The sequence below is a fragment of the Miscanthus floridulus genome, chromosome 9 (assembly GCF_019320115.1).
Source record: "Miscanthus floridulus cultivar M001 chromosome 9, ASM1932011v1, whole genome shotgun sequence".
NCBI classification, from domain to species: Eukaryota; Viridiplantae; Streptophyta; class Magnoliopsida; order Poales; family Poaceae; genus Miscanthus; species Miscanthus floridulus.
Window position 1 is genome coordinate 53,452,797 of NC_089588.1, and position 10,255 is coordinate 53,463,051.

The following is a 10,255-nucleotide window of genomic DNA, read 5'->3' on the forward strand; positions in this document are numbered from 1 at the left end:
ACGACATATCGCTCAAGGGGACTCACAGCGACCCACAATGATAGACGCATGGTCACTATGCAGCCTATTCCCTATATGGCTGTTGATCAGCATGCTGGTTCATCAGTCCAATGCCTAGGTCCACGCTCCATCTCGCCCGACCCCTCGGCCATGCCCGACGCCTGAGTCTATGCTCCGTCACGCCCGACGGTGACTTACGATCTTACACCCACCCATTGCTCTCGTACAACGAGTATAAACAACCCCTTCATGACTTCATAGAAGTCCCAAAAGGGCTCTGGGGCTCCTGTCGGGTTCATAAACCTAGGGTCCCTGATGGGCCTGCTTCCCAGCAAAAAGCTCAGCCCAAGAGACGACATTACAACAATGCATGACTCCTTGGTCGACCAAGATACCAAACAATGGGTCGGAAGAGCAATCCAGTCTCTGGCTGGAAGGCCTAGCCAAGGAGGGGACGACGCTCGCTTCTGACTCCGACCCACTTTTTCAACTAGGAGTATGCCGAACCTCTGCTTACAGCTCTTCTCCGACCGAGGATGGCCGCTCGGTGAGGACCCAAGAATCAGGCAGAGCAGATAAGGCAAGGCGCTCAAGGCAACTGCAATACCGAGGACCATACCCTGCATGCCTATAGGACGATACCGCTAGGAAATGCTAGAAGGGTGCTCTACAACCTTATAGGCATGTCAGAACCCAAACAGTGTTGTGGGCACTGACATTTGCCTTGCAGTGTTGTGGGCGCCGTCATTTGCTATACCAAGTGAACATGGTAAAACCTACCACATGCGTCTGACATAAACAGTATTGTGGGCGCCAACAACTGTCTTGTACCCGACAGCGTGGGCAACAAGACTTAACAGCATATGCACACACACACACACACACTCTCTCTCTCTCTCACTTGTAAGGCCATCCTGTTCACCTATAAAAGGGGATGTGCTCTCTCCTAACAAAGGACGGTCATTCCGACTCTCTCTCTGCTAGTTTCAGACATTCTAAGCACTTGAATAGCTCCACAGCTCTAGAACTCTAAAGCTACACAGAGCATACGTTCTAATACTTAGCGCATGTTGGAGCTCCCGTCACTCTGACCCTTCGGTTCAGAGCCCGACCGGACCTTCGACACCCCCTTCTTATTCCCATTCGTTTGTAACCCCACAGCAAAATTCGAGCACCTGGGCTCAGGAATAAATTCACTGACCGACAAGAACTAGATGTAGGGCACGTTGCCTGAACTAGTATAAACCTTGTATCATTGAGTGCTAGGCCACATCCGATCACAACACATGGCCAAACTACAAATATTTACTTGTTGGTTACTTTTCACACCAACACTATGTGTGTCTATGCGTGACTACTATAGCTACAAATTTTAGATGCTTCCAAGAATATTTAACCCCATACTTTATAGCAAATGTTTGTTCCAATGGTTTGCTGTTTACACGTATATCAAGATTGAGAGCTCTCAATTAGATTATATACGCAACCATCAGAGGGAGATTAGAGCCGACCTATACCAATGATTGGTGGATAGCCTGCATGCATGTGAAGGTAGAGCAGAAGCTGTTGGAAAGCGGACAGTGATGCCTTCATCATTTATTGGAGGCCCATGTGACATGAGGCATCGGTACATGGATGTCATGGCTCTGGTACAGAGGTTTGGTAAACTAGACATCTTCCTCACTATGACATGTAACCCAAACTGGGATGAGATCAAGCGTGAACTCTACCATAGTCAGACACCACAAGATCATCTAGATCTCATTGTTCAGGTCTTCAAAGCAAAACTGGAAGAGCTAAATGATAGGCTACTAAAAAAGGATATTCTTGGAAAGGTCTGAGCGCATGTGTATGTTGTGGAGTTCCAAAAGAGGGGCCTACCATACACACATTTTTTGCTAATCATGGAGAGGAAGTACAAGATCACATGTCCAGAGCAGTATGATCTTCTCATCTCGGCTGAGCTCCCGGACAAGAAGTACCCAGTCTTATACAAGATGGTTACCAAACATATGATGCATGGCCCCTATGGACTGCTTAATCGCAATTGCCCATGCACAAAAGGTCATGATTCATGTAGGAACCGTTACCCTTGATCTTTTTGTGATGTCATAGTATAGGGCTAGGATTCATACCCGATTTATAGACAACGTGAAGATGGTTTAAAGGAAAAGGTTCATGGCCACGAGCTCGACAATAGATGGGTCGTGCCTTACAATTCGTATCTCCACCATCTATTCAACTACCACATCAATGTTGAGGCATGTGGGAGTATCAAAGCAGTCAAGTATCTGTGTAAGTACATCTACAAGGGTTATGACCGAGCATCTGTGGCTGTGAGAGAGGCTGATAAGGAGGACAGTGAAGGGAACATCGATGAGATCAAGCAGTACAGGGATGCTAGATGGATAACCCCTCTAGTAGCCTTGTGGAGGATATATGGTTTTGATTTGAGCAATAGGTACCCTGCTGTTTTGTTCTTACAGCTCCATCTTCTAGACATGCACATGGCGTCATTTCACCAGCACGAGGGGGGTTCAATGAGGTGCTTAATCATCTAGGTGTTGATAAGTCAATGCTTACAGCGTACTTTGAGATGAACAGGACAGATGAAAGAGCCCGAGGTATATTGTATCGGGACTTTCCCAAGCTCTATACATGGCAAGCACAGGGCAAAGTTTGGAACAAGAGGGTACGTGATACTACATTACAATAGATTGGAAGAATCATGACTGCTCATCTAGTTGAGGGGGAGCATTACTATCTTAGGGTTCTCCTGAACTATGTGGTAGGTGCAACCTCCTTTGAGTGTGTAAGGACCGTTGACGGCGATATTCTACCAACCTTCCATGAAGCTGCAGAAAGAAGGGCCGTAATCAAAGAGGACAACTCGCTTGACGAGAGTCTCTCAGAGGCAACCGGGTGGATGATGCCATATTCACAACGAAGGCTCTTTGCAACAATATTGGTATTTTGTGAGCCCAATGATGTGTTCGGACTATGGGAGAAACATAAGGAGGCAATGTTGGAGGACTACAGGCGCAACAATCAATCCAACTTCATGGTGGAGCAGATGGTCCTCATAGATTTTCAAAAATTGCTACAATCTATGCAGAAGGATATGAAGATGTACCCACTTTCTAATATCGATGACACATATGACGCATCTTCTGATATTCCTAGAGAGATTTTTGAGAAGGTTAGCATTGAGGCAAACGAGGATGATATGGCTCTGTTAGACACCCTTAATGAGGAGCAGCGGGTTGCATATGATGAGATTATGTCATCGGTTGATACCGGTCACGGGGAGTCTCTTCTTTGTGGATGGTCCTGGTGGGACCAGAAAGACTTATCTTTACAAAGCCCTTCTCGCCACTATACGTAGCCAGAAAAAGATTGTCGTGGCAACAACTACATCTGGTGTTGCGGCCTCAATAATGCCTGATGGCAGAACTGCCCACTCACGCTTCAATATTCCCCTCACCATTGATAATGGGGCCTTCTGCAACTTCACAAAACAGAGTGGTACTACCAAGCTACTTCGAGCATCATCTCTCATCATTTGGGACAAGGCTACCATGACAAAGAGGCAGTCTGTCAAGGCGCTGGACAATAGTCTCCATGATATAATGGACCGACCTGAGCTGTCGTTCGGAGGGAAGACCGTGGTGTTCGGTAGAGATTTTAGACAGGTTCTTCCCGTTGTTCGAAGAGGGTCGAGAGCTCAGATAGTCGGTGCCTCGCTGCGGATGTCGTACCTTTGGGGTTCCATGCGACATCTAAAACTGGTGCGCAACATGAGGGCAAAGAGTGACCCGTGGTTTGCAGCATACCTATTGTGCATCGGTGGAGGTTCTGAGGAGGTGAGTGGTGATGATGAAATCCGTCTTCCTCATAATATATGTGTACCACACACCGGGGAAGATAGTGATCTTGATATTGTAATTGATTGCATATTCCCTAACCTCGATGCAAATATGTCAAGCAAAGATTATATCACCTCCCGAGCGATATTATCTATGAGAAACGACTAGGTTGATATGATAAATATGAAGATGATAGGACGTTTTGTAGGGGATGAGATGGGGTACCATGGCTTTGACTGTGCGGTAGACGATCCACACAACAACTACCCTCAGGAATTTCTTAACACTTTGACACCCAATGATCTACCTCCACATGTATTAAAGTTGAAGATTGGATGTCCAATCATATTGCTTAGGAACATTGACCTTGTGAACGGACTTTGTAATGGTACTAGGCTTATCATACAGGGTTTCCAAAAGAATACCATAGACGCAGAAATTGTGTTGGGATCGCATGCTAGAAGACGGGTTTTTCTGCCTCGCATACCCTTATGCTCGTCAGACGATGAGATGTTCCCTTTCCAATTTAAGCGAAAGCAGTTCCCTATTCGTCTCAGCTTCGCAATGACCGTTAACAAGGCACAGGGGCAGACTGTCCCTAACGTCAGGGTATACTTGCCGGAACCAGTGTTCTCGCACTGCCTATTGCATGTAGCGATATCAAAAGCCACGACAAGATCAAACATTAGGATTTTGGTCGTGCCGGTTGCTTAGAAGGACGTTAACAATGGGAAAGGGAAAGTAAAGGAGAAGGGGAACAAGAAACTAATAAAGGATATATTCACGAAAAATATCGTATATAAAGAGGTTCTAACTTCATGAAATGGTAATATCTCACGTGTCGATACATATTTTTTCAAGATAGTCAACAACACTTTAGCTATAAAAATTAACAAACAATTTATATGCAAGATACATTAAACTATAGCTTCAGCCATTTGCATGCTTCACCTGCAAGAAGTCAGACACCGCATCTTGAAAATCTTATGGACCATTTTTGAAAATCTTATGGTAATATCTCACGGTAAGCGCTCAAATAGTGTGTAGTCTCGGTACCAAGAGTTCAAAAGGAAAAAAAAAAACTGTGAAGAAGTCCATTACTATAATAAAATAAATATAAACAATCTAGTGTCTGGAACAGTAAAGGCCGAGATTAGAAGCAATGTAAAATTCTAAAACTGTTTAAATCTCTATTAATGGCTGGTGTGTCATCAATCTCTGGAAAACGTTGATGCTTCACTTGGCCTATGTGCTCAGCTTCTTGGGCCGGCGCGGGCGGCTCTCGGCATCCTCCATCCGCCGCACGGTACGCTCCAGCGCGTCCACACGCTCGGCCAGCGCGCCGATCACCGCGCACTGTTGCGCGCTCTGCTCGCACAGCGCGGCAACCATCTCCATCACCTTCCTCGCGTCCACACCGTCAGAGGCGGCGCCGGCACTTGCAGTCCCCATGGTCTCCAACGGACACGCCGGTACCTTGCGCGGTGGCTCATGGTCGTCGGGCGTGGCTGCCACGACTGCGTTTTCCTCCATCACCATCTCCCACTCGCCCTCCGCGTCCGAATCCTCCGGCTCGTCGACATCAACATTGGCGTCGCCCGGCACCACTTCCTTTTCCTCTCCCTCTCCCGCTTTCGCCTCAGGATCGCTGGCGGCTACTGCTTCGTCGACCTCCACCTGGGTGGGCGTGTCCACCGCTGTCTTGATGCTCTCCATCTCACCACCGCGCTCCACGGCGTCTGCCAACTCCGGCGCTGCCGCGCTCTCCTCCACCGTCTCGACGGCCGTCGCCTCAGGTGCGTCGAGCTCTGTCGCGTCCTCCACAGGCGCCGACGACGGCGCCGGCTTAGTCTCGAGCGCGTCGACGGCGTCCTGCAGCAGAAGCACTCGCTTGGTGACCCTCCTCCGGCAGTCGCGCGCGCCGCGCACCGCGTCGAGCCGTAGCAGCATCCTCATCAGCGCCTCGCCCACGGCGACGCGCGCCCTGGGGTCCGTGACTAGGGCCTCCGCCTCGGACGCCATCTTCTTCCGGACTTGCTCCGCCTCGTGCGCGACCTCGCGCACCGCCCGCACCGACTTCCTCGCCAGGAACCCGCGCGCCGCCGCCTGCATCCTCACCACAGCCTCCTTCGCGGACATCGCCGGCGCCACCGGTTTCGCGCGCGCTCCCGGGGCCTTCTGCTTCAGCTCCGGCTCCGGTTCGTTATCCGAGTCGGGCCCGTGGACTGGGATCGAGAACGACGTCTTCGTCTCCCTCGTCTTCCTCGCCCTTGGCGCGGGTTTCGCGGCCGCCGGCTCGGCGCCCGCAAAGATGCCCCTTGTGGACCTGCGGGTGGCCGCGGGCTGCTGCTCGTAGTCGTAGTAAGAGTCGTAGTTGTACGGGGCGGCATAGTAGTAGCCGTAAGGATTGTAGTCGAAGAACCGCCGATATGCCATCGCCGTTGCTGTCTCAACCCTCGAGCTTTTCTTCTTCGGTGTCTGCGTTTGGAGATGCAATAGGAACGTGGCGTGTTTATATGAGTACTGAGCAAGGGGGCAGGAGGTGCGAGTTGTGGTGTTCTACGAATCGCCTCGGACACGGTGGGGTCAGGTGATTCGGATTCGGCCATGAGCCGACGAGCGGTGGAGCAGTCCGGAGGAGTCCAGTCCAGGGCCTAGGCGTTCGATTGACTATTCTTGTAGCGGCAAATCCGGCGACGACCACGAGTCTTGACCTGCTCTTTTTATATGAAGTCCGGCAAATTAACTCGTGATCGAATTCGAATCAATCAGCCGCAACGGTTCAAGTTTATAGACGCGTTCAAAATCTTGGCTACATCCATTATTGCAACCGCAGGAGATACTAATAGACATGTTTTTACTCTATTTTTTTTTCTTCTAAACTATCAAATATGTTTATAGTCGCATCGAGAAAAAAAAGCAATCAAACATTTATGAAAAACAACAAAAATATTACTTATCTAATCCTCGTTTTTTTACATGGCAGCTCTCATCATGGATTGCAGTATTACATCATATCCATATAGTTTGCAAAGACATTTATTTAGATTAGTTGGATAACAAGCTGCTCAAATTTTGAGTTCATCGTAAGATTAGTTGGACAATCAACTTATCCATATTTGAACAATAATATATTTTGTTCTTAATCAAAACTATGTTAACAAATTAATAGTGGAAATATTTGTATATTAGTGAAAGGTCAAGGTTCAATTTTTATGTTTACAAGCAAGCATGCCCATTAGTTGCAACGGGATCTAATACGTAGTGAGTTGTACCACGGGTCATAAGTTCGAGTCAAAAATTAAATTAACTTAGTTGTAAAAATCTTTGTTTCCTAAGGAGTCAAAGATTAAAATGGACGTGATCTCTTATTTATTATTTATTTTTATTATTATTATATTTATTAGAACACAAAAAATTAGGTGAAGAAAACAATGAAAACAAAATCAGAAAAGTGGAGCCAGTGTCAAAAGCTGAGCATACTCAAAACCAAGTAGAAAACAGTCATGGCAAAAATTGGAATGTATTCTAGAAAATAGCCACGAAAAAAATCAGAACATATTCAAAGCCTAATGAAAAACGTCTAAATGAACATAAAGCAACACATACTTGAAGCGAGTAAAAACGGACAAACCAGAAAAAAGTGAAAAAAAAACAAAAAAAAAGAAAGGAAAGAAAGAAATTCTATCCTTCTTTCCTCTTTATTAGATTTCTATTCTTATATTTTTACATTTGGATTAAGATTCCTATTCTGGTTATTCAGAATTAGAGAGATCTAATTGATTAAGATTTCTATTTGTCCATATTATTATATTTTTCTATTAGGATTAAGATTCGTATTCACCCGAAATCATAGAGATCTAATGGATTAGGATTCCTAGTTATATAAAGAGAAGGGCTATAGATAGTTTTCCACATTCATAAAGTTAGTTAAGTAATGGCCGGACAAAAAATAGGTGGAGATAAATTTTGCATTTTTATTATTAGGTATAGATATAGATATTTATATATATACAACTTATATATCTATATCTATATAATAAAGAGGTAAAATTTTAGACCATTTTCTTTGTTCGTCTATTTTTTTGGTCCGTCTCCCTCTACTACCGTACGATGGAGAGTTTTTTTGCATCCGAACTTTGATATATGACTTGTGCTCATACGAGTTCGAATTGCACTGGTATCGGTTCCACTTCCCTGTGTACCAGTTTGATCCGACCCACTATAACGAAACTCGATCGTGTGCGTATGGACGATTATCACTATCTATTTATACTCCTAATAATAATAAAAACTAACCGGTCCTGACTATCAGTATACCACCCCGTCCGTGTTTCTCCGTGCCAGGAGTCTCGAGGTAACGCTGATAGTAATCCTAATGAATAAATTTCTCCGATCTAATCTGATTTCCTAATAAACTAGGTAGCATGTTCGTGCGTTGCTACAAGATAACTAATAATTTATACTGAAAACATACAGATCGTACGATAAGATAATAATACTGTTAAATTAAATGCTAACGTTAAAGTAACATTTAATCCAAAAAGCAAAATTTATAAATTTAATACAGTCACGGAGTGTGCGGCGTCGTAGGCTCACAAACTCTAGAGCTTCCAGAGATTAGGTCGAATCCAACCTAAAACCTTGGAACCCTGCATCTTTTTATGGACGGGCTTCACTTCGGATGCGCCGGTAGCAATATCAATGATCTCCAGTCGATGGATCAAGTTGTATGGATCCCCATACAATAGCTCAGACATGTAGATTTTGTTCTACTTGTACTTAGATACACTTGTTTCACTGAAGTTTTCATTGAAATGTTTAGACACGAACAATGTCCGATCACCGATGTCCCTCACCCTGGACCACTCCGACGTACGGTCGTGGAGGTTGCACTTGTGGATTGCGCTGCTGTAGGTCAAGCTCTGTGTCTCATGGAACGTGCTCACCATGGCACCCACAATGTACAGCTCACCGTTTTATTCCAGGTAGCTAAGGTGGCAGAGCCCCGCAGGTGGTGATAGTGATGGCAGCAGCATCGCAGTTGGAGTAGCGCCGGCGGCGTTGCTGCTGTAGACGGAGATTTCTCCAGTGCAGTCAATCGCCAAGAACTTGTCTTAGTAGTGGACGATGGACCCCATAAAGAACTCCAGTTTGGTGTCGAGCAGCGTCCATGCGCTGTCGACTCCAGCCCGACAGAACATGACCTTCGTGGAGCACCCAAGCATGGCCATGGCCACGTACTCGCGGCTGGCGGCGTCAGGCGGCGCCGAGAGCACGATCTCATGCAAGAACACGTCCCTCATGTCTTATAGCTTGATGGCTCTGCCTGTGACATCCATGTCCCCGTAGCCGTTGGTGGGATGGAGGACCCACCGACCGTGGATCCTAGACACGCGTTCCGATGAGGATGCCATCGCGACGTGTTCGCCTGCTGGTGGGAGCTCAACGCGGGGGGCATGGGCACCGACGAATGGATTCAGCAGCGTCACGGACGCCGCCTCGTCCATGAGTGCCAGCCACCCACACGAGGATCCGCACGCCACCTTGTCGCGCACGCCGGGCAACGTCTTGGACAAAACCTTCTTCTCCGGGAACTGTAACACCTCGGGTGTTTAAATATTAAAATCTGACATGTCATCATATGCATTGCAAAGCATTTGGCATTTGGTGAAAACTTTGAGATGCATATACTAAAACAAGTTTATATTTATGTGGTAAGTGTTGCATTGTATTGTTTTACTCAAGTTCAAAGTTTGTTTGGATTTTGAATTTTTCGAGAAAACCCTGATTTTCAGCATTTAAATTCTACCCTGAAAACCCATTTCAAAATCTAAGCATATTTTGGGGTTGAGCCCAAAAGCAAAAGTGTAGAGCTTGACAAGTTATACAAAGTTTATTTTTGGAGTTTTTCAAGTTGTTTAGAAAAATTTGGAGTAGTTCAAAAAGGCGTAATTAGTTAAATATCCCCTATTTGAATTTAAAAGATCATTTCAAAATCTAGATAGAATTAGGGGTTGGTTATAAAGGCAAAGTTGTAGAACTCTTAATTTTGAACAACTTTTGTTTTTGGAGATTTTTATGTTGTTATGAAAATTTGAGAGTAATTTATAAAATTTGGCGAATGGCAAATCTGTAATTTCTGTGAACAGTGTCCACCGCCGAAGCTACATTGCCGGCGTTTCCTTCTTCGGCGTTCCAGGCACGGTCGTTGCCATTTTGGCGTCGCGCTGGCGCGGTGAAGGCCACAGCGCAGCTTCCTCAAGCTTCTTGGCCCCCTTTATAGCTTGAGCCGCCGTCGTCTTTGCCTTTTCTTCTTGCTCTGTTTTTCCATCGCCTTGCTCATCTCCGGCGAGCCTGCGCCGTCGTTGTTGTGCTCCACCATCGCT

General features: G+C 46.1%; 2 protein-coding genes across 2 annotated transcripts; one reads left to right on the forward strand and one right to left on the reverse strand.

Annotated features, from left to right (window-relative positions):
- Positions 1-3,022: 3,022 nt before the first annotated feature.
- On the forward strand, positions 3,023-4,034 carry LOC136479912 (uncharacterized). The gene is made up of 2 exons (XM_066477623.1): positions 3,023-3,234; positions 3,386-4,034. Exons 1-2 carry the CDS (start codon positions 3,023-3,025, stop codon positions 4,032-4,034), a joined length of 861 nt encoding a protein of 286 aa, XP_066333720.1.
- Positions 4,035-5,111: 1,077 nt separating this feature from the next.
- On the reverse strand, positions 5,112-6,302 carry LOC136479913 (cilia- and flagella-associated protein 91-like). Its single transcript, XM_066477624.1, has one exon. The coding sequence runs from the start codon at positions 6,300-6,302 to the stop codon at positions 5,112-5,114; it is 1,191 nt and encodes a 396-aa protein (XP_066333721.1).
- Between the last annotated feature and the right edge of the window lie 3,953 nt (positions 6,303-10,255).